The sequence below is a fragment of the Chrysemys picta genome, chromosome 3 (genome assembly GCF_011386835.1).
Source record: "Chrysemys picta bellii isolate R12L10 chromosome 3, ASM1138683v2, whole genome shotgun sequence".
In the NCBI taxonomy this organism is placed as follows: Eukaryota; Metazoa; Chordata; order Testudines; family Emydidae; genus Chrysemys; species Chrysemys picta.
In genome coordinates this window covers 47,688,126-47,712,531 of record NC_088793.1, presented here as the reverse complement: position 1 = coordinate 47,712,531, position 24,406 = coordinate 47,688,126, and the positions used below count along the sequence as shown (strand labels likewise).

General features: G+C 40.4%; 2 protein-coding genes across 5 annotated transcripts in view; one reads left to right on the top strand and one right to left on the bottom strand.

Moving 5' to 3' along the window:
• LOC101934531 (elongin-A-like) overlaps positions 1-1,986 on the bottom strand; it is a 54,251-nt gene extending 52,265 nt beyond the window's left edge. For 2 of the 4 annotated variants that reach the window (XM_065587794.1, XM_005300211.5), the window contains exon 1: positions 1,743-1,907. In XM_065587794.1, coding sequence (XP_065443866.1) covers positions 1,743-1,820 — 78 coding nt within the window. In that variant the 5' untranslated portion in view covers positions 1,821-1,907. Of the gene's footprint in view, positions 1-1,742 lie in introns of all 4 variants that reach the window. The other 2 variants (XR_006174120.2, XM_042848808.2) reach the window with 2 other exon arrangements.
• A 5,990-nt stretch (positions 1,987-7,976) lies between these two features.
• On the top strand, positions 7,977-23,612 carry KLHL31 (kelch like family member 31). Its single transcript, XM_008163745.4, has 3 exons — positions 7,977-8,174; positions 10,825-12,028; positions 15,080-23,612. Exons 2-3 carry the CDS (start codon positions 10,857-10,859, stop codon positions 15,810-15,812), a joined length of 1,905 nt encoding a protein of 634 aa, XP_008161967.2. The 5' UTR covers positions 7,977-8,174; positions 10,825-10,856; the 3' UTR covers positions 15,813-23,612.
• Positions 23,613-24,406: the final 794 nt, after the last annotated feature.

The following is a 24,406-nucleotide window of genomic DNA, read 5'->3' as shown; positions in this document are numbered from 1 at the left end:
CCAAGGAAAAATGACAACAAAGGCCAACTGACTTTAGGTAGCTTTTCAAGATTAGTTTATGAAGTAACTCATTATAGACATGTTCTCATAGAAGACCTCCCTGCCTCAGTTATCAGAAGGCACTCAAATTTCAGCAAGTATCTTGTACTGACATATCAATCCTTTTATTTCCAAATTTAGAGAATGTGCTCCTACAAATTAACTTAAAAACACTCAATCTCAGCACCACTGGAATATCAAAACAAATGAGAGAGACAGGATTTAGCTTAAGCAATCATTCTTCAAATACTTCTAACCAGGAGTAATATTATATAATAGAACTTCAGAGTTATAAACTGACCGGTCAACTACACACCTCATTTGAAACCAGAACTATGCAATCAGGCAGCAGCAGGGGTGAGGTGGGGTGACAAATAATACCGTGTTAAATGTAAGCCACTAAAAAAAATAAAGGGAAAGTTTAAAAAAGTATTTGACAAGGTAAGGAAACTGTTTCTGTGCTTGTTTCATTTAAATTAAGATAGTTAAAAGCAGCATTTTTCTTCTGCATAGTAAAGTTTCAAAGTTGTATGAAGTCAATGTTCAGTTGTAAGCTTATGAAAGAAGCATAACGTTTTACAACCGTTTCAGAGTTATGAACAACCTCTGTTCCAGAAGTGTTTGTAACTGAGGGTCTACTTACATGTGAATACTCCCATTAAATTCAACGGGGCTACTCATCAAGGCAGCAATGATGGAACTGTCATTTCAATATAATTGTTATACCATCATCATGGCTTCCCTTAGAGATATTAAACACATAAAGCAAATACAAGATGCATGGGAATAAACACTGATTTTTGCATCAACATGAGCTTTAATACATAATTTAAAAGGTAAAAGTTAGATACGTTAAATTAAATCAGTTAAAAGTAAATTTCACTATATATAAATAAGTGACTTTATATTTTGCTTTCAAAAGTACATTATAAAACACTAAATGCTTAAGATTTTATTCCTATTGCTTTTTAAGCTTGTTTGTAACACCTCCTTATAGGCTTCTTTCTCTTAAATTTGCTGTGCATATCAAACAGACATTGGAGTCTCTCCAGTAGGGATCCACTCATTGCCACAGGACTGCAGCAGGACAGCTCTGCTTTTCTGTCAAAATGGCTTTTTAATTTCTGGTTCAGAAGCTTTGAAAAATAACTCTGCTTGGACCACGCAGGCCATTCAGTACTAGGCTGTGCAAAGCTAAAGCAGGGGAAGTTTCAGGCCCAACAAGTGCCAAGGGGGATAAATGGATCTAGGTCAGGGTTTCTCAAACTGGGGGTTAGGACCCCTCACGTGGTCATGAGATTACATGGGGGGGTCACAAGCTGTCAGCCTTCACCCCAAACCCTGCTTTGCCTCCTGCATTTATAATGGTGTTAATTATATTTAAAAGTGTTTTTAATTTATAAAGGGGGGGGGTCGCCCTCAGAGGCTTGCTATGTGAAAGGGGTCACCAGTACAAAAGTTTGAGAACCACTGATCGAGGTGCTCTCGGAATGAAGCAGAAGCTTCAGGGGTCATCAGCTGAAGGCAATAAAGTCAGTGGAACCACAAACTCGCCTTGCAGGGGGACCTGCCAGAGGGATCCCGCAGCTTGTGTGCGGGGGCAGTCAGCCAGAAACAGGCCCCAGGCCAGCAGCCCCCGCAGGGCGCTGACTCCAGCCTCCTCTCCTAGGCAGGTGCGGGGTGGCGTAGGAGCGAGGCGGTACCTTTTGGGGATCCTGAGTCTGGCCGAGCCGCTCTTTCAGATACAAGACCCTCGGCACCACGCTCGCAGCCTCTGCCATAGCAAAGCCCTGCAGCGCCCAGGCACCTGGCCCAGCCGCTACGCGCCCGCGCAGCTCCGAGCTCTCGGCGGGCCGCACCTGCCCCCCGGCGGCGCCTCTTATAGCAGCGCCCTGAGCGCCACAGCCCGGCCGGGCCTGTCCCTCCTCGCTTGCTGGCGGGGCGGAGCTCTGAGCTGCGCCTCTCCCCGGAGCCGGGCTCAGCCCTGCAGCCCGCGCCGCGCGGAGCCCGGCTTGCTGGTCCTTGCCCTCACGGCTTGTTGAGCCCGCCCGTCAGTGCCGCCGCTTTCCACCCTCTCTCCCTGGGGGCGCCCCTTCCTCCCCGTCCAGCCTTTCCCCTGGGTCCCACCCCCTCTCCCGGCATGTCCCTTCTCCCCCACCCACTTCGTCCGCCTTGAGCTGCTTGAAAACCAATGATTTGTATTGTCAAGCCCCTCGTGGTTGTTGGCGGTGCAGTTGTAGCCCGGTGGGTGCCAGGATCAGGGAAGGGCAGGTGGGGGACAGTGGGGCATAGCTTTGGAATTGGACCAACTTCTGTGTGGGGAGAGAGCTGGAGGTGAAAGTGGCCCGGTACGGGCCGGTACAGCATACCGGTAAGAAAGTGGCCATCAGTACAGGCCGGTACACAGCCCACGTTAAAGTGCTGCAGTGACAGCACTTTAAGCACCATACCGGCAGGGCGGCTGATGGGGGGAGGGGAGGCAGGCAAAAGGGGCAGCTGGCCCAGGTCCCTGGGCCCTTTAAATCCCTGCCGGAGCCCTGGGCAGCACAGGCCAGGCAGCGCTGTAGGGCTGGCTGGAGAAGTCTAGCCCCAGCCCCGCCCCTTCCACCCAAGAGCCTGCCCCCTTCAGGGGGTCCAGAGCGGCCCCTCCCCTACCTTGCCCAGGACCCCAGCTGCCCTGCATACCGATAAGTCCTTTAAGCTACTTTTCACCCCTGGAGAGAGCCAAGCTTTGGAGCCTGTACAGAGCTGAGCTGCACAGTCTGTCTCTCGCCCCCAACTTGGGCCAATCAAAGCTATGACCTCCAGCACCTTGTCTCTCCCACAATCTAATGAAACATTTTCAGGAAAACTCAGCTCTGTTGATGTGGACAAAATAAAACCAACAACGTTTTCACCCAGCTCCAGTTTCTTTTCTCCAGCTTGGAGGATAAGAGCCCTCATGGACACCCCCGACCCCTTGTTAATTTTGGGCTCCCTTGTTCCGCTCTCTTGGTTAAGTCTGTGACTCTCTAAGCAGCCCATATTCCTCCCATCTCTTCCCTTATGCTGCCCAGTGACTGGGTTAGGGGTTCTTCCCGTATTGTTTCTGTTTGGGGAGCAGACATGAAGAAGGCAAATCCTTTGCTTGTCTTTTTCTCCCCACCCACCACCACCGTCATCATCACTGTGGCAGGCCCACCCAGTGCTTAATTCTTGCCAGGTCTTGCCAGGGCTGGCACCGCTAGGCTTGGCAGTTCATAGCCCCAGCACCTCTGGGCTTGCTGCATCAGTTAAAAATGTAAAAAAAATGGCTTCAGCCCTAGCATTTAATTGATTGAGCTCCAACACCCCTTTCATTACAAATTAAGCACTCGCAAGCCCCTCTCCCTGGCAGGGTTTATATCCAGGCAGTGGTGGAGGATGCCCTGGTTGCTCTTGCTACCACCACCACCAGGGCCGGTTCCAGGGTTTTTGCTGCCCCAAGCAGCAAAAAGAAGAAAGAAAAAAAAAAGCTGCGATCATGATCTGCGGCATTTCGGCGGCAGCTCTACCACCGCCACTTCAGTCTTCGGCGGCAATTCGGCGGCTGGTCCTTCACTCCAAGAGGGAGTGAGGGACTTGCTGCTGAAGAGCCGGACGTGCCGCCCCTCTCCGTTGGCCGCCCCAAGCACCTGCTTGCTGGGCTGGTGCCTGTAGCCGGCCCTGACCACCAACAAAGCAGACCCTGCCCCTTCCACCAGCCATTGAAACCCCTAGGAAGCTTTGAAAACACCATGATTTCACAGACACTGATTTGTAGGTGCCATCAGTGCTTAATTTGTAATGATAGAGGTGCTGGAGCTCAAGCAATTAAATGCTAGGGCTCAAGCAATTTTTTTACATTCATCAGTGATGCAACAATGCAGAGGTGCTGGGGCTATGAACTGCCAAACCTTGTGGTGACAGGGCTCAGCCCTGGAAAGCTCTGGCACAAATTAAGCTCTGGGTGCAGTTAATAATTCATGTAGTCCTACCACATGCAGCATCGTGGAAGGGTGACGTAGTGGATAGGGCACTGGAGTCGAGAGCAGGGTTCAATTCTGGACTCAGCCACATACTTTCTGTGTGACCTTGCTTAACCTACTCTACACCTCAGTTCCCCTTTAGTGAAATGGGGATAAGGTTTCTCTACTTCACAGGAGTAGTGAGGACAAAAATCCATTAGGAGCTATGGTGATAAGGGCTATATAAGTACCTAGATAGAGAGAGGGAATGTGGTGGTCAATTATTTTTGTAATATTCTCATCATCATGAAGTTTGCTGTAGTGTCTCTCACTAAACAGCAAAACTCCTCTAGTAGAGGGTGCTAGAAAGGACAAGTCCAGATATGTCCAAAAATATTATTATTATTCTATAGCAAACACAGGTGCTTCCCAGATAATATGAAAGGACATGATCCCTACTTGGAAGACCTTACGATCTTTAAACATGACATGAGAGGTGAAGGAGAATAAAGGTGACACACAGTAGGGTAGGGGATGGGAAGTAAGATGAGAGTTGCAGCAATACAGTAGTACAGCTACTCATTTTAGGCATTTGTCCTTATTGGTGGCTCTGTTAAGCATTTTTTTAGTATCTTATTTATTTTTTTAATTTTTATATAACAGGCCAGATCCTGTCCAACATTAAGATTACCTAGCTGGCCATTGGAGAATCCTCCCTGCCTATTACAATCCTCAGGTGGCGTGGCATAGAGTTGTTGTAGTGAGTACTACTGTCTGGCATGGCATGAACGATGGGGGCTTGAGGAAGGGATGTGGCTGGAAGTTCCTTATGCCCCAGTGACGCTGTGGCACTGCACCCCATATTATTCATAGAAATATTGTTATGATGTGAATATGGCATAACTAAAACATGTTTCATGCAAGATGGGTCATGTGAGGTATCATTGGAAAGGATATGATCTACTGAATGTGATTATCCAATTTGTATGCATGTATCATTTCTGTATCTGAGGTTAGGAATATTGACTATGTAACAATTACAACTGTGTGTGTATTTGGGGGAATGCCCACCAGACGGTAGGCAATCATCCTCAGTGGGCCATTATGAAGAACAATAAGACTTGGAAGATACTAATCTCCCACCTTCCTGAGAAGCTCACTGGATTTCTGCTTTGACACTACAGGGTCAGGTGATCGGGTCACCTGGTATTAGACGTTCATCTGAGGCTTTCAGTGTTTTTCCATTAAGAGGAGGTGAGGGGTCACATTGGGAAACAAAAGATTCCTGCCTTATGTAAATTCTAATTAAGGCTGGGAAGTAAGGCAATCAGGACTCTTCTCCATTGCCTCCCAGTCCAAGAAGGAAGATTGCTAAAAACAACTGAAGGGAAGGGGAAAGGCAAGGGCTGGAACTCTAAGCTACAGAAGCTCTGCAACCTGCCTAAAACAACATTTAGGGTGAGAAATTACACTTTGTAACCTGTTTCTTGAGTGTATTAAGCTTAGTTTGTGTGTTTTGTTTTGTGAGGAAACCCAGATCGGTGGAAAGGGCAGGCTCAGTGAGACCCCAGCACATCAGGTGGCACCCTGGATGGGGGGGTCCAACCCATCACAGACCCCCATCTGCAGAAGGCCACAGCCACTGTTTACCAGGCTGCAGCCTGGTGGATGGACAATTCAGGAATAGTTAGTCATAAAAGGCACTTTGCACTTGCACTTCCACCCGTCCCACTCCTTCAAGTACCGCTCAGCCACAGCTGAGGATCTGGTCCACTCAACAGATTTTACTCACTTATTGTGAGTATCACGGAATAAGAGAATTTTCTGAAAATAGTAGTGACTTGACATATTGGTGGAAATGCATGCCCCTATAGGAATCTATGTGTGATGAAGAGTAAATGCTTTACTTTATTTTACCTATTTTTCTTAAATAAGCAGTGCATTGTTTAACAAGCAGATGTAATTAGGGTTTGTCTTTTGAATTGTGTTGGGGGGGAAAGCTACACCTTGTGCCAAAATGTCTTGGAAAGGTTCTGTTCTTAGGGTGTGAAGAGTAAAACCATGAAGTCCAACAATACATCAGTGCCAAGGTCACAAGAATGGATGAGGAGTTTCTCTCATAAGAGGTGCTACAGATGATGGACTGGAACCAATGTTGGCGTTGGAAGTCCTGTGCATTTACTAATACTAGGGTATAACGACCTGCTGTTATAAGGTGTTTTGCATTTTTGTTACCTGATAACACAGCGACAGGACAGAAGGTCAAATCCTGACTCCATTCTGTCTGTGGTACTTATGCGGCCCCCATCACTGTAGTATCTGAACACCTCCCTGTCTCTAATGTATTTAGCTTCACAACACCCCTGTAAGGTGGAAATGGGGGACTGAGGCACAGAGATTTTCAATGACTTGTCCATGGTCACATAGAAAGCCTTTGGTAGAGCAACGAATTGAACCCAGGCTTCCAGAATCCTAGGCTAGCACCCTAACCATTAGACAGCTTTCATCCTGATGGGAGCTTTGCCACTGAGTTGAATGGGGCCAAGGTTTCCCCTAAATCTATGAAGCTGAATGACTCGCTCATAAAAAATGCATGAGTTCATTGTATGCAGTGGTTTTTAAAAAGTTAATTTAATTATAATGAAAATTGCTATACTTGAATAAAATCTTTCATGTTTTAAAGAAATATTAGGAAGGGGGTTAAAAATTAATGTATCAACTCTACATAACAAAGGGATTTTTAGGCAGGCAGAATGGAATTACCATTACATTTGAATTGTCTTTCCTATTGGGGTCAATGCCCCTATTCTTGAAAATGTACTGTGGAATATTTTTATTATGACAACTTGTCACAGCCTTGGTTTTGCATACTGCACATCTTATCCAAAAGATGGCAGCTCTAGCAACACAGCACACCCTAGCACTATGATGGGGATTTGGTTCAGTATGAACTCAGGGGAAAGCGCACCATGTACTGAATGGTCAAAACCACATCCTGGTGTACTAGTACTTTGCTTGGATATCTCTCATCTTGGAGGGGTTGTGACTGTAGTAGGGCTATCACTGATGAGAGTTAATGGACCTCAGGAGGCTGAACTTATCTTTTTATCTACAGTACAGAAATAAGACTGATAGTGGCATTGCAAGCTTCCCTGAACCACTACCTTGTCAACTGTATCAACCCTACTCTGGAGATCCTTCTTGGAGAAGTGAAAGGATTCTGTGTCCATGCAGTAGCTGAAAAATGTGAGCTGGTGCCAGTTATGATGGAGATTTGTTCGTTTCTGAGATGTGGACAGCTGTCCAGTAGGAACTGAACTCAGTTTACACGGGTCACTTATGGTAATTGTTCTTGGTCACTACTGGCTTGAAGGACATATTCCACCATCAGGCTTGCAAAGAAATCCTCATGGTCTGAGTAAAACTCGGTGGCAGGATCATGATCTGTGTTTGAACCATTAACCTATGAAGGGCTCAGTATCCCATTACTAGTCCCCCCTGAGACACCCAGTACCCCTTGTCCTGTGGGGAGAAGGTTATTTGCATTTCTTTGGAATAGCAATGCAGTTCTCATGTTGTTGTGGGTGTCTGCAGCACTATTGTGATGATGATCCTCTATCCAAATAAGATACGTGACCTGTATTTACTTAAACTCATAGTGACAGAAAGAAACCTACACTGTAATGGTGGAGAGAAGAGGTCTGAATCAGGTTGTATTTTGTCCATCTGGGACAAATACTACAGTTATCATAAACAATTTCTCCCAGAGAGGTTGGCATAAGGCTGGATGGGAGGAGAATGCCCTTTCCAGGAGCTTGCCCTATATTTCCCTTGCACATCTATGTTTATATCTAAGAGACAAGTTTGTTCCCTTAATTTTTAAAAGTCAGGCAAGCAAAGGAAACCTAACCCCCTGGATGGCAGAGAGAGAGAGAGAGACGAGGAGGAGGGGTCACTTTAAAGGGCCCCAGAGCGCAGACACCAGCCTCTTTTATTCACTGTGACAGCAAAGGGTCACGCTAGAAACTGCAATTGCTGGGACTTGTCAGGTGGCCTCTGATCTCTCTCTCTCTCTCTCTTTTTCATTCTCTCTCTTATCATTCTTCCTAGGAACAGACATTCCTACTGACACCTGGTTGGATAGCTGTAGACAGTGCATTGCTGAGGAAGGTAAGGTTGCTCCTGCTGCTGCAGTTGCTGGTCATATTCATCATGTTTCTAGGATAGCTTTTTTTTTTTTTTTCTGTATCTAGCACATTTTTGGACCTGGAATGTCCTTTGGCATGAATTATTCCTCAGCTGAAATCAATATGACCTCTTGTAGCTATAGAAAGGCAAAAGTCTGTAGAAAACCAAATCACCCGAGGCTTCAAAAACTTAAAAATAAAATTAGGATATTTTCATGGTGTGTTGGCTGATATGTTTCTTTGCTTTTGCATTTCCTTTTGCTTTTCCTTCAAATGCTTTTGTATTTAACTCATTGGCTGCTAATCAAATAAACTAGCTCATTAAATTTCTGTTGATAGAAAAGTACATGGTTAGGAAAACTTTGGAGAATTATTTTTATAACAAACAACATTTAAAAGTATTGGATCTAAAATCATTCTTGTTTTCATGAACAAATGGTGCATGTGTTAAAGTTTATAAAGTTTAAGTATTTCTGAAAATATTTAAAGCCACAGTTATGCTTGCCAAGGTAATATTATCTAGCCATCTATAAAGTTTGTGAATAGAATATGTAAACACATCGAAAGTTTGGTCTGTAACAATGAAATATATATAAACTACTTTCTGTAGTTTAAATAGGTTGCAAATCGTCATTTGAAACAATCAAGTGTGTCCAAAGTGGCAAATACACCTTAAATTGAACCTGTCTTAAAATGGCAAGCTGCTGTGTGAGTGTTACTATTCCTAGAACTGACTCTGATAGGTTTCAACAGATGCAGCTCTTGGAATGCAGCCGGGGTGGGCAGGGAGAAGGGGAGCAGCTGACCCACCTCTTTGGCAAGGGGACATTTTGGAATCTCAGCTCATTCTGGCATGCAGTGACACTGAGACACTGACGTTTTCGGCACACATGGGCCTCTCTCGCACTGCACACAGTCATCACCCAGCAGGAAAAAAAAAAGCCTGGTTCTTACAGCGGAACTAACCATTCCTTTCTATAATTAAAATGCTGACTTATTATAAGCTGAATGCTTTGGGGAAGTTGAATGTGATGAGATTTTACAAGGAAATATCGGAGAGGCTTATTAAAAATATCTAGTAAATGATGCCGCTACTTATTTTATCATTACATAGCATTCCTCCATGTTCTGTCCTTGTCTAGGGGGTTAGGATCAGAATTTGAGGAAATTGTGTCAGAATGCAAGAAAATAGTGTATCTTAGGTATAATGCTATATTTGATTAGTCTCGGTGACTCATTTCACTGAGGTATTATTCAAGACCAGGACCTTTCTTTAATGTGTATTTGCTTATATTTTATAAATGAAATAACTCCTTTGAAGAACACACAGGGCCTTCTCCCACTGAATTCAACAGAAGTTTGGCAACTGCCTTCATTGGGAGCAGGAATTTGCCCGTAGTTTATATGCATAATTTAAACAATTAATCTAATGTTATTGTATAAAAGTGAGGATTCTCTTCACACACAGAAATGGCTTCTTAAATCTAATACCTGTTGCTAAGTCTGTATCAATCTGTACACATTCTTTTACAAAACAAAGTTGGGCTTTTTTTCAGAAATACCCTCAATATTTGATGCTGAAACTGTGGGCACCATAATTTCAATTATGGACAGTATGATATAAATATGGGAAAGCTTGTGAAGCAAATTATATGCAGAAGGGCATTTGTGAATGACATGGAAATAGTATCAGAGGGGTAGCCATGTTAGTCTGGATCTGTAAAAAGTGACTAAGAGTCCTATGGCACCTTTAAGACTAACAGTAGTATTGGAGCATGAGCTTTCATGGGTGAATCCCTACTTCATCAGATGTCTGACGAAGTGGGTATTCATCCACGAAAGCTTATGCTCCAATACGTCTGTTAGTCTGTAAGGTGCCATAGGACTCTTTGTCACCTTTGACATGGAAATAGTATTCCATAACCCTAATAAATCTACAATCCCAATCCTGAAAGTGCTCAGGCTCAGATCCTCAGTCTAAGAATACAGAAAACCATGACTCAAATACACTTTCCCCCAAAATGTTTCACACTCTATTTGTGAAAAACTTTCCCCATTTTTAATTTCCGTGTGTCAGATTCTGAACTCCTTTACACCACTGTAAATTGTGACTAGCACTTCTGAAAGCAAGAACAGAATCAGGCCCTATCCCTTTATTGTGTTTTTGACTAAAAAAAATGATAGAATAATATTTTAAAGTCAGGACCCAGACCTATTTTTTAAAGTTTATACTTAGCCAAACTCATTTTACTTCTGAGAAATAGAAGCTTCTAAATTTGGATTTAGGGAACTCTTGCAGTTCTATTGAATTTGTATATTAAACTCATTCTTGGGGAAACTTGATTTTTGTGATCTTGTTATAAACAAGAGTTAATTTTAAATGCATTCTTGCTCTATAACTATAATTCCAGAAGAATCATATTCAGTATTTATTATTAGCGACCACACTCCAATGCAGTCCAATAAAACACACAATTTTAAGTCTTTAGGTAGTAGTAAGACATGTTACTTTGTGTTCTGTTCTTACAGTGGTGCCATTTATTGATAAAGTTTAAACTCTGTGGGGTCATCAGTCAGGTGTTAAATACTTATAACTGAAATGTAACTCTAAACTTTATCATTGTATTTTTCAGCAAGCTCTTGGCTGTGATATTCCATTGCAGTCATGGCGCCTAAAAAGAAGAACGTCAAAAAGAACAAAGGCGATATCAATGAGATGACTATAATTGTGGAGGATGGCCCCCTAAGTAAACTAAATGGCTTGAATGGCTTCTTAGACGGAGGGAATGGCTTCAGCTGCATCTCAGCTGAGGTTTCTGATTCTTCTTATAGCCCAAATCTCTTGGAAGGGCTAAGCAGAATGAGGCAGGAAAATTTTCTTTGTGACTTGATTATTGGTACCAAAACCAAATCCTTCAATGTTCACAAGGTGGTGATGGCTTCATGCAGCGACTACTTTCATAACATCTTAAAGAAAGATCCATCTACTCAAAGAGTGGATCTCAATGATGTATCCCCATTGGGCCTAGCCACTGTTATCACCTATGCTTACACTGGAAAGCTAACTCTTTCACTCTACACAATAGGTAGTATCATTTCCACAGCAGTCTATCTTCAGATTCACACCCTTGTAAAGATGTGCTCTGATTTTTTGATGCAAGAAATCAATGTGGAGAACTGCATGTATATTGCCAATATTGCAGAGACATATGGACTAAAAAACACCAAGGAAGCAGCACAGAAATTTATTAGAGACAACTTCATTGAGTTTTCAGAAACAGATCAGTTCTTAAAACTTACTTTTGATCAAATCAATGAACTCCTTGCAGATGACGACTTGCAGTTGCCTTCTGAAATTGCTGCATTCCAGATAGCAATAAAATGGCTGGAATTTGACCAAAAAAGAGCAAAGTATGCTGCAGATCTCTTGGGCAACATTCGTTTTGGTACAATCTCTGCTCAAGACTTGGTCAATTATGTTCAAACTGTACCCAGAATGATGCAAGACACAGACTGCCACCGACTTCTAGTGGATGCCATGAACTACCACTTGCTTCCATATAATCAGAATACACTGCAGTCTAGAAGAACAAGGATTCGTGGAGGTTTCAGAGTCCTAGTTACTGTTGGGGGACGCCCAGCATTAACAGAAAAGTCCCTTAGCAGAGACATCTTATACAGAGATCCTGATAATGGATGGAAGAAGCTTACTGAAATGCCTGCTAAAAGTTTTAACCAGTGTGTGACTGTGATGGATGGATTTCTCTATGTGGCTGGTGGTGAAGACCAGAATGATGCCAGGAACCAGGCCAAGCATGCTGTCAGCAATTTCTGCAGGTAAATGATTATTTATATGGGAAGGAGAGGCAGATTCCACATTGTGCAGGAGCATATCCAAGCTTGTGTACAAAACTTAGCAAAACCAGATAAGATTGTTAGCAGGGAAGAAAAAGGATGATATTTAAAATTTTAGCTATTACTAATGTACGACTAAAGTCATGCATAAAGTCATATCCATCTATAATCGCAAATGTATAAAGACCACCACTCCAAATCAGAAAATCTACCTCAAGCTAAAATTAAATAAATAATGGCTATTTAAATATTAAAACACATGAAAATTGTAAGTAGCATTAATGTTATAACAGACCAAACAAGGCAAGAATTCTTCAAGTTCAAGAGCTATTGATGCCTTGTGGAAAACTTTGAAGAACATTTTTTTAGAAATGATTGTGATTCTTTTTTTATTTTCAACATTTTTTCTATATTTCATTTATTTTGGTCTTTATTTCTCACGACATAGGTTTAGAAGCAATATCTTTGTTTCTTAAATGCTACGTTGTTCCCACCCGGGTCAAATACACAAAATGCTGCATAGTTTCTGAAGGACTGCAGTTCCAGTGCATTGTCCCCCTAGAACCGTATGAGTGGCAGTAATGTAGAACACAAGAAGATTTCAACCTAGAGGCCTGGGGTCAAATTATTTGTAAGGGAAACTTTCTACTGATTTTAAAACATGTTCTGCCTAAGAATCAATGATACATTATGGGCCCATAAATGGGAAAACTCATGGATCTCAGTATATATATATATCTAATACACTGTCTAATAATAATAGAGAAGCATAAATTGTATGCCTCTCTTTTAGCAGCTTCCCAGCACACCCAGCTGTTACTCTGCTACTGTTGAGGACAGCCCCTGAGCAGGAATGCCCAAATAACCCCTCCTAGAAGGGTGATCAGTGAGTGTACAGGGAGAACTAATACAGCACTAACTTCCTCTGTTGTTTGGTCGGTCGGTTTAGTCATTTATGCCAATTTGCTAGAGCAAAACATTGCATAGAGGAGATGGTCCCCCAGCGACCCCCCCTTATTTCAGGCCCTGCCTGACTTTTATGTAGCAGAACTCAGCCCACAGATATTTTATGTGGACTGCATGGTGGAAATTAAACAGCGAGCTGGAATAATACCACATAGTCACAGGAGTCAGTGTGACCCAACCTGAATTCTATTCCTAGCTTTGCCATTGACCTTGAGCAAGTCTCTTCGCTTCTCTGCATTAGTATAATTGCTTTCAGAGATATGGATGTAAAATGTCAGACAAGAGCTAACTCTTATTATTTATATTTCCCTCCTAAGAGGTTGTCCCCAGCTCCTTTTTTATGTGAGCTCTACCCACCTGCTGGTCTCCATACCCTCTGAAGACAGGAACATGTGGGCCTAGCAATTTATCTGCTTCACCTCTTATCCTTCCAAAGAAGTCATAGTCTTCTATTTGTGACCTCAGAATTGATGGAGATGCTTAATGTTTTGAACAGAGAATGTCACTTCCAGCAGGCTCTGACCTGTGGAACCAGTTGAGATGTTAAAAAACAAAAATCCTAGTTTCATGTAAATCTTATTTAAAATGAATAGCAATGAAAGGAAAATACCTAAAATATCATACATATTAATATGCAGAATCAATAATAAATGAAATGTTATTCAGAGATTTTTCATAATGTGAAAGCAGCCCTCAGAAGCTGAAGCTCTTCCTTGTTTTGTCCTGTAATGAAAAATAAATTAAGTACAACATCATGAGTATAAAACAGATTATCAGCCTTAGCTTTGAAATACCTTTGCTTTTTCTCATCTGCATCATGAGCCTAGGGTTATACATACCCCCCGTTTCTCTGTGCCTGAGCATGTGGCATGACCACTGATATCCACAGGATTTGCATTGCAGATCAAAGGCAGTTTATGACCTTCAGTGTTAGGTGTGTTTTAGTGAATTCGTCAGATCCTTGATAATTTTTAAACACTTGTTTGCATCTTTGTATAATGACTTGATCCTGAAAATTCTTACTGATACTAACAGTCCCAATGAAATTAATGAAACTTTCTCTGAGTAAGGATTTTTTGCATTAATAAGTAGTTGCCAAGTTGGCCCTCAATATTTAAAATGCATCTTTTTACTGACAACACATACCATTTAAAATGCTTGTATAGCGCTTTGAAGATAGAAATACTTACAAAGTGCCATATAAATTCTTAAAAAGCAACAGAGAGTCCTGTGGCACCTTTGAGACTAACAGAAGTATTGGGAGCATAAGCTTTCGTGGGTAAGAACCTCACTTCTTCAGATGCAAGCTTATACCCACGAAAGTTTATGCTCCCAATACTTCTGTTAGTCTCAAAGGTGCCACAGGACTCTCTGTTGCTTTTTACAGATTCAGACTAACACGGCTACCCCTCTGATATAAATTCTTAATTATTACTACCAAAAGGCCCAATACTGCACACATTGGGGTGTTTGGCAAGATTCCTATTAACTTCAATAGCAGCAATACTGGGCTTTAAAAGAACATATGACCAGGTACAGTACAGAATATATTATATGAGAACAAATTTAATAAATTCATCATTGTATTTATTATAAAGGAGCCACTATGTCACTTGTAAAGACTGGTCATGCAAAATCTTGAGACACATTGGAAATTAAATTACAAAAAAATAGAAAATTGTATTTGAAATTAGATAGTGTACAGGCACAATAGTCACTTTCCGAGGTTCTTCGGCGGTTGTGTTTTTTAAAATCAAATTACTGAAGGTAATTAGATCAAATTATGTGCTAAATACATGCCAGATTTTATTGACAAAACTATTTTTGAATTACAAAGATACATTTCTCACCTGTTATAGAATGAAACCTATTTTTACCAAAATTTAGCAAGAACTCTACCTTTCAGTTCAAGTGAATTGTAATAGCCAGACAATAAAAATTAAACAGTGATTTAGAAGCCCCCACAGTTTTAACTATAGAGTGGCAGATGCGACGTTGTAGGCCTTCCCATAGAAATATTTGAGTATTTTGATTGCATCAGTTATTCTCTGTTCTTAATGTTTGCAGATATGATCCTCGTTTCAACACATGGATTCACCTGGCCAACATGAATCAGAAGCGCACCCATTTTAGCCTGAATGTATTCAATGGCCTCCTTTTTGCAGTGGGTGGTCGCAACTCTGAAGGGTGTCTATCCTCAGTTGAATGCTATGTGCCTGCAGTTAACCAGTGGCAAATGAAGGCACCACTGGAGGTAGCAAGGTGCTGTCATGCCAGTGCAGTCATAGATGGTAGAATCCTGGTCACAGGAGGTTACATAAATAATGCTTACTCCCGCTCTGTGTGTATGTATGACCCCAGCAATGATAGCTGGCAGGATAAGTCCACCCTTAGCACTCCAAGAGGATGGCACTGTGCTGTTTCCCTTGGGGAGAGGGTCTATATCATGGGTGGGTCCCAACTGGGGGGTCGGGGTGAAAGGATTGATGTCCTCCCTGTTGAGTGCTACAATCCTTATGCTGGCCAGTGGAGCTATGCTGCTCCCCTGCCAACTGGAGTGAGCACTGCAGGTGCTTCCATTCTTAATGGGAAAATTTACTTGGTGGGTGGCTGGAATGAAATAGAAAAGAAATATAAGAAGTGCATTCAGTGCTATAATCCGGATCTTAATGAATGGACTGAGGAAGATGAGTTGCCTGAAGCCACAGTAGGAGTATCTTGTTGTACCATTGCCATGCCCAATAACAAAACCAGGGAATCCAGGGCTAGCTCAGTATCTTCTGTGCCAGTCAGTATTTAAAGATTATAATTAGGTTTCATCAAGAATAAATAAAAAACTTTTATTTACACAGCTGTGTAGTTAACCCTTTAAGTAGCCTTCTCTGCTTTATGTGGGGTGGGAAATTGCCATTGTAAAAATTTTAATTTTACAAAACTGGCCAATTTTCATGATCTTTAAAATACATGGTGTGAAACAACATCTTTAAGATACAGTAAATTTACTTAGTGGGAATATAATGTTGTACCACAGTTAGAACAGGGACTCAGTCCTATCCCTAACTTTGCCACTGACTTGCTGTGTTACTTTTGGCAAATCACTTAACTTCTCTCTTCCTCTTTTTCCTCATCTGAAAATGGGGATAATAATCAACTAATGTTTTTAAAGTGCTTTGAGACCTTGGCATAAGAGGCACTAGGGAACAGCCAAGGATTATTATTAATAAATCTTCATATATTAGTAATATACCATGGCATCATAAACTTGGTCACTTTTGTTCTCTTTATAGATTTTATATATGGCGAAAGATATTTAACAATTTATTGCACATATCAAGTATGAAATATATATTTTCCCCTCTATGTAGTGATGTCCACAAACAAGTCTTCAAAACTCTATTTCCCTTACTGCATTGTGATTTACGATGTAGACATTTAATTTTTATAGGTAGGTCTGTGACACGGATTTCAAGAGCCAAACTGCACAAATACAGAAGCTTATCTGTCCATTATGGGCCAGTCCTGAGGACCTTGCTCAGGGCACCAGGCTCCTCCACCCCCCTCCACACACACAAGGGAGCCTACATCTCCAGAAGGGGAGATTCCACCTCTGTTACATACTCACTGGAAATCACTCCATGGGGACTTAGCAGTGTACAAAGTCAGCAGAGATGGAAGGGGCAGGCCCATCAATAGTCCTGCTTCTACAGGTTCCCACCTGCAGAGGAAGAGGAACACACTATAAGTTAATATACCCCAAGACTGTCTTCTGTGCTGTAAAAGAAACCCACCCTAGAGGTGTCCAGAGTAACCACCATATTGAGAATCCCAGGAAGAAGAACTCCTGCTTGGAGCCAGACGTAGCTGCTGGTGTCAAAAGCAGAGTGGATACAAAAATAATCTTTTCTGCTCAGTCCAACAAATTCCCATTGGATTAAGGAATAAGGACTGAGTAAAGGTCGCAGGTTTTGGCCCAAAGCATAGTTAGGTGGGGAATAGTGAGTTGTAAGGCAAAACTCTGGATTGAAATGGAATAGGTTTTCCAGACTATTAATGATGGGATGTTTTGATGCCTCCATTACCAGTCACAGACACAGTATCCCCAAAACTAAGCTTTTCCTGGCCTTACCTTTGTGTATCATAGAAGTGTAGGATTGGAAAGGACCTCAACAGGTCATCTAGTCCAGTCCCCTGCACTCAAGGCAGGACTAATTAATAACTAGATCATTCCTGATACAGCTTCTTGTGCTGCCTTGAACACAGCTCTTTTTATAATGTGACTTTTTATTGCATTTTGCCAAAGACTTAGGGTGAAATCTTGGCCCTGTGGAAGTCAATGGAAGTATTGCCATAGCCTTCAGTGGGGCCTGGATTTCATCTTTACTCTCTAAGAATTGCTATCTTGGTTGCAGCACTGTGCATGGGCAATTAAGCATGCAACTGCTGCTAATTTTCATTGCCAATGGGACATGCACACCCAATTTCCTCTGCGATGTGCCTAGAATTGACATCTAAAGATCTGTTATTAATAAAGATTTATACACCCTTCAGCTGGGAGGAAATAAGCAATTAAATGAACTACAATGATTAGGTAAGAACTCACTCAAACTGGAAGAACACACTCTTGTACAGATTCATACAGCCTTCACATACAATTTTCTCTGAATGCAATGAACACCTCAAGGGGGCAGTGTCCATTAGAAGGCAAAGTCAACCAGAAAGCAATGTTTACTGATCACCCAAGTGCTTTACCCCAATCACAAAGGGAATCCTTTCAAACTATCTGCAAATGCAGGAATTCTTTGGCCAAGCATTTGCAGCACTCTCATAACCTGAGCATTCTTTGGCAAGTAAAGTTATATATTAAGCATTGGCAATTAACATGATATTGTGTCAGAAATCTGAGTTACATAAAAAAGTGACTCACCCAGTCAACTGGGATTAAACTGAGTTTTGCACAGTCCGGTTTTCCATTTGGTCTAATATAGTTAAGGATCATGACTACATCTTAAGTAATTCCTAATCCCCACATTCTATTTTTGAGTATTGTGCATTATTAGGATATACTGCATTGTACTGACTTACAGTCAGAAGTCTTATTACAGTAGCGTTTTCACTGTGTCAGTATTGTATATAATTTAGTTTGGCTAATTTAATTTAAATACAATTACATTTACACTTTATATTGTATAATTTAAATAAATAACTCAGATCTATAGTGATTTAATCCAACATAATGTAAAATTGAGTGAGTATAATTTCATTTTAATATAAAAATGCTGTTCTTGCCCCCTTCAATCAGCAGTAACATTATTTGATTATTTTACTCTTCTCATATAAGATCCTGGACACACATTCCACGTGAAACCATTTAAGTGGCCCTTTGTAAAATCTTTCTGTCTGCTACAATAATTCTCTGTAAAGACTACAGTTATCCTTTTGTTAAAAGTGGGTGTTCAGCATCCATGCCAATGCATATAACACAGACATCTATGCACTCATGTTAGAGGTCTGCTAGGTATTTCTAAAACACTCATCATCGTAGTAGTACCTAGGTGGTAAATAACTAAAAATACAAATAAATAATCATTTTGATGTCAAACTGTGTTTGGGAAAAAATTGTGCCACGTGAAAAAAAACAAAAACAAAAACAAAAAAACCGAGGAGTCCGTGTGGCACCTTAGAGACTAACAAATTTATTTGGGCATAAACTTTTGTGGGCTAGAACCCACTTAATCAGATGTATGAAGTAAAAAATACAGGATATTCTTTTAGAATATCAATTCCAAAACTAGATGTACAATAAAATGTAGTCCGTTTTTGCAAAGTTCTCTCATGAGCAGATGTCCCCCCCCATAAACAAACAATGATCTGCTTTCATTTTGCAAATGAAGTTATTTAGGAACTATGGGCTAAGTGTACTGGAATTACTCTTATGCTACTTGAAGGGTTAACCATTTGGGCCAAATCCTGTTAATCTTGCTCACACAATTTTGAATAAGGTAAACAGGATTTGGCCCGATAAGGCAAATTCTGTCAGAATATTGTACATAAGTGCCTGACAAAATAATCCATGCCCAGAAGATAGAACACTATCTCAGTTCTTAGTCTGCTTCCGCCCCACTCGCAGACTCTCCACAAATCCACAAGAAGTGTTCTGAGGCCTGGGTCAAAGGACATTGTACACATATCCCCAACCCAGCTATGGTCCTTACATTTACCCCACCCTTGCTCAAATTATATGTGCTTCAGGCCAGAATAACCAGTACATGGGTGGGTGTGCAGGGGCAGTTGTTACCAGCATAGGGGTACACTGTACTGCTGCTTTTGCAGAGTGTATATCTACACCTGCTTAGAGTACAACAGCACACTGAACCTGGATTTGACTCTTAGCATGTGAACGTGTAAGGCTGAACTTAATTTAATCTTGATTACACCAAGTATCTATTATTGCTTAAATTGTGACATTTTTATATAATATTCATTAGAACTGTGAAAAATGGTTTGTACATTACATGTGGAACAATTTTCTATCATTGTCCTGTATGGTATTTTTGATCCCAAAATATTTAATAGTAACAGCTAGGTTGAAACTGGAAACATTGTATATTCCTAAAAGGGATTTTAAAGAATGTAGTTTAGGAAACAGAATATAGGATAAAATTATTAAGAATAATACAGACGATCTTCCATCTGAATAAAATACAGATTGTTAATTTAACACAACATCAGAATTTGAATTTGCTTTAATACTATAGAAGTAAAAAAAAGTAATAGAAGTTTCAAATTCATCTGGTTTCTTTAGTCTGCCTATGTACTTACAGAGTTCACATGACTAGTATCTGTGTGCCTCCCAAGAATTTAAAAATAGAAATAATTTTTCTTCACATTCTGTAAATGAAATAGTTTTATAGGTTTATAGTTTGCCTGTTCATTTCTCTTTGGGTGGCTGAGAGGGTGTGCTATGGGCCTGTGTGTGAGAAGAATATACTGTGGGAAAACTAAGTTAGAAAGGTAAGTTTTGCTTTTAAGTTTTGCCAATTGTCATATTATCTCTTCCTGAAGTGAGTTCTATAACCTACATCCAGTTCCCATGAAACTTCTGTTTCCTGCAATTAACACACCTCCCGCAATTAGCTAAGAGTTTCATTGTTGTGTTAGATCACAGATGCCAACAGCAGTTCTGGTCTCAGAAGGAAGAACAAGCTCTCAGGCAGTAGGACCAGTTCTCAGATAGTTAGAGGGCTTTGCATATCGGGTTGAGACCTTGAACTGGACATCTTATTTATTGGGGAACTAGTGCAGAGAGAGAAGCTCTGGGTGGTGAGTCACAGCAACCTGTATTCCTAAACAGATGGGTTGCTGATTTTGCAGCAATCTGAGTTCTATCAAGGTGGGCGGCTTTATTCCTAGCTATGAGTTGCAATCATCAAACCTGAAGGCTGCCAGTGTATGGAGTGTGGTCCTGACTGTGATCAGACCTGAGTCCTGTGGTCTGATGTCATCCTGAGTTTGGTCAGGTCTAAGTCCAACTTCCAGCCAATCACAGAGAGAAGTGGGCTATTTTGGGATCTACAATAAGGTATCAAAAAGTGCCCTAAATGGAGATTTTAAAATGGCATTTGGCATGGGAAAAAGGAAGTTAAGAATTAAAACTGCTGAATAGGAACATCCTTTAAATCATCTTGAAGACAAGATTAATTAATAGCCTGATTTTGCAAGCCTAGCTCTGGCAAAACCCTCACTGACTTCAGGAGGCAGTTTTGCCTTAATCAGGAATATTGAGCCCAGGACCAAATTCTGCAACCCAGTGAGAACTCTATGCACATGAATAATCCCTTGAATTCAACAGGATTATGCATATAAAGTTATTTACATGTGTAACTGTTTGTAGGCTCAAGGCCCAATGACTAATTCAAAGAAACACATTGATGCTGGTCACAGAGAAGAGTTCATATCCTGAAAGAGGAAAAGTTCTGAAATGAGTTTTGGGAGAAGGGGGAGAGGGATTAAGGTAAAAGACTGCAGATGAACCAGTGGTGTTCACTTGAAAGTGTGGCATTGTCCACAGTACTGTCCTTGGAAGATCGCAGGGGAATAAAAATAAATGTATGCAATATCAGATAACTTAGATGAAAGCTTCAGATCATATGATAAGGTTACAATGTAAAAGACTAGTATAAAGATATTGTCACTGAGCATTAGAGTTACATTAAAACTGTGATTCGTTCGCCAGTGACCAAAAGATGTTGAGTTGTGGGGAATAAATGGCAGTATCTTTCAGTTGATCAGAATGGGGACACATAATACAATGCAAATTAAATGACGCATTGCCTTGGCTATCTAATTGTTGTGGTAAATACTTAAGAAGTTTGACTTATTTGTGCTTAACAGTTTCCCATTTCATAATTGTTATACCTACTGCTTAAACAAACAGATTAATTAAATACAAATACCTTCAGGGTGGAATGCAATAATTACAAGGGAACACACATTTCAGTAGGAAAAGATTGTGCAAATTTAATGTGATAATTTTATTACTAAAAAAATATAAAAATTTGTAAGATGGTGGATGCTAGTAGGAAGTCTATAGTAGCATGTTTATCATTTTTTCATTGTTTTCTTATAAATTAATATAAACAGCTAACACAAAGAAAGCATAATTTATTGTGAAGTCAGTTTCATATGCAACTCAAATTTTCCTATATGGTTAATTTATGATTGTGGTACAAATGTTTTGTTTTTTAAACCCCTTGTTAGTTCTATATTTCATACCAGATAATTGGAACATTCATTCAATTTTAACTGTAAATTCAACATTAGATTAAATTGTATTGTAAGACAATAGGGGCCAATCATGTCCTACCTTTTTCATTTTTTTCTAACAGAATTTCTTTCCAGTTTTGTTTTGTAAATTGCACTCAGTAATTTATAATATCCAGCATGCCTGACAGAGGATGGCAATGCTATCTGGATTATACATTTCACATGAGAAATATTAGCAATGCATTAGAAATAAAAAATCTAAATTACAGAAGAACTGCAGGGCAAATCCTGGAGTCAGTGAAAACTTTGCCATTGATTATTATACGCAGTGCCAAAAAAGTGTGCTTGGTGCTTTAAAACTAATATACTTCTGGAGGATTTGGTTCCTCTGTACTTCAAAGTTTTCTATTTTACTGCCAGTGGCAATTTATCCCTTACTGGATTGAGATGCCATAGTTGGATTTTTAAGCAATGGCAAATGTTGATAAAATCACTGAAACCCTAATTCAACAAAGTACTTGAGCATGTGCATAACCTTAAGGCTGAGTAAAGTGTTATGCTGTAAAGACTAGTCTGTCTGTGAGATCTGGATGATAAAGTTAAAACTTACTCGTTCTCAATCTGTAAGAAAGTCAAACTGCGAAAATGAACATTTAAAATGGCTGCAGATCCAAGACTAAATTCTTTTTCCACCAAAGTCAACAGAAGTTTTGCCATCACTGGGATCATGATCTGACTGCTGCATACTCTAGTCTGGTCAGTGTAATTTCTCATACTCAGTAAGTCTGGTCAGTGTAATTTCTACTACACTGTCATTGATAAGTTACCATCCACCTACTGGACTACGATGCAACAGGTCCATCTTTCACTATCAAAAACTGACAAAGGTATTAAGTGAGCTGTTAAAGGATCTTTTATGCTATAGAAACAGGACTGATATTAGGAATTAATGTAAATCTAATTTATTAAAAGAGAAGGAGAATATTATGAGCTTATTTGTAAGAGGCTTTAAGAGTTAGAGGAGGAAAATTGAGGTTTAGTGATATTTTTAATACAGATATTTTTGTAATTATGAGTATAAATATTTGTTTCCCTAGAAAGATAGGCAAAAAAAAGTCAATCCTTTTTCTCTATGCACTGGCCAATACTACTTTTAGACTTTTTAAACACAAAAATTATTAGATGGAAAGTTAAAAACCCTGTTAAGGTGTGTGATAGGTGTGTATATACCAAGTGAATATTTGTGTATTATGTATGCACATCTGCACACATTGAATAAAACACACACACACACACACACACACACACAGACACACACACACACGTGTGTGCCAGGCAGATTGTAGAAAATAGATATCTGTATATTTATGCAAGGAGAGTAAAACTGGAAAAACAACAACAACAACAAAATTTTCTTTCAAAGTAACAGAGGGACAAACTCTGCGGTCTTTACCCAGGCAGAACTCCTACTAAAGTCAGTTAGAGTGGTGATCCAAAATACATAAATAAAGTTTGCCATAAATGACATTCTTAGGGTTGACCAGGACTGTGTTTGCAAAAGTATATACAAAAGGATTATAGTGTACATAGAACTGGCTTTCAAAAGTATCCCATCCACTGTCACTAAATATGTAGAATCTAACTGCATACAGTATATGTATTTTCTACTGGGTAGTGTCAATTAATTTGGTACATTTTTGTAAAGATTGTTCCAATGAAAATATTTTCCTTGTGCTTTTTGATGATCCTAGTATCCTGTTTAGGATGATCTGTGGAGTACAGTTCATGCACTGTCTTGTTTAAACTGAATCATCATTAAAACTGTATCCGGTAACAAGTGATGTGAATAGACCGTGTGATTTTGAAATGTTTCTCCATATTGTCTTCTGTTGATATGCATGTTCTGGTTTATATGTTGAGTCTGCATTTAATTTCCTTTGAATTTAAGTGGGGGGAAGGGAGAGGGGAGCCAAGAAGACTCAATTACTTGCATCTTTTCTACAAGTGAGTGAAGACACGTTGGTAGAGCCGAAACTGTTTCCCCAAAAGATCTGCCAAATGTGAAAGCTAGGAAACAAGTTATAATTAATACAAACATTGTATAAATCATATACAGAATCCATTATAAACATTAAAATTTTCAAACATTAATTGAAGATTCATCAAACACTATATATGATCACTAAGATTTTCATTTTGGGAGAAATCCATTGAAAATGTTTTCTGAGATTGGCCCAGGCTGGTAGAGACAGGCATTGTAACCAGCTGATGGCTACTTGGTGGCCCAGTATACGTGAAAGGAGTATGCTCAGTTCCTAATGGAGCAAGGACTGTCACAAAAAAAGCACCATGCTATACATTGCCATCACTGGCAGCATCACCAAGGAGGCCAAGACAGAGATGCTGAACTACCCTACCATCCAAAGGCATGCCTCAACCCTGATATTAGTAAAGCAGTGTGAGAAGGCAATTACACTGTCACTGCCCAGGCCTTACTGGATTGATTTTGGACTTGAATCTTTGGGCCTCTCAGTCTTGCACCTTTCATGCAAGCAATAGACTCCAAAAAAGATGCAGCCATAACTTCTGGGCAGCATTTAAACAATAAGTCTGACATTACTGACACTTTAT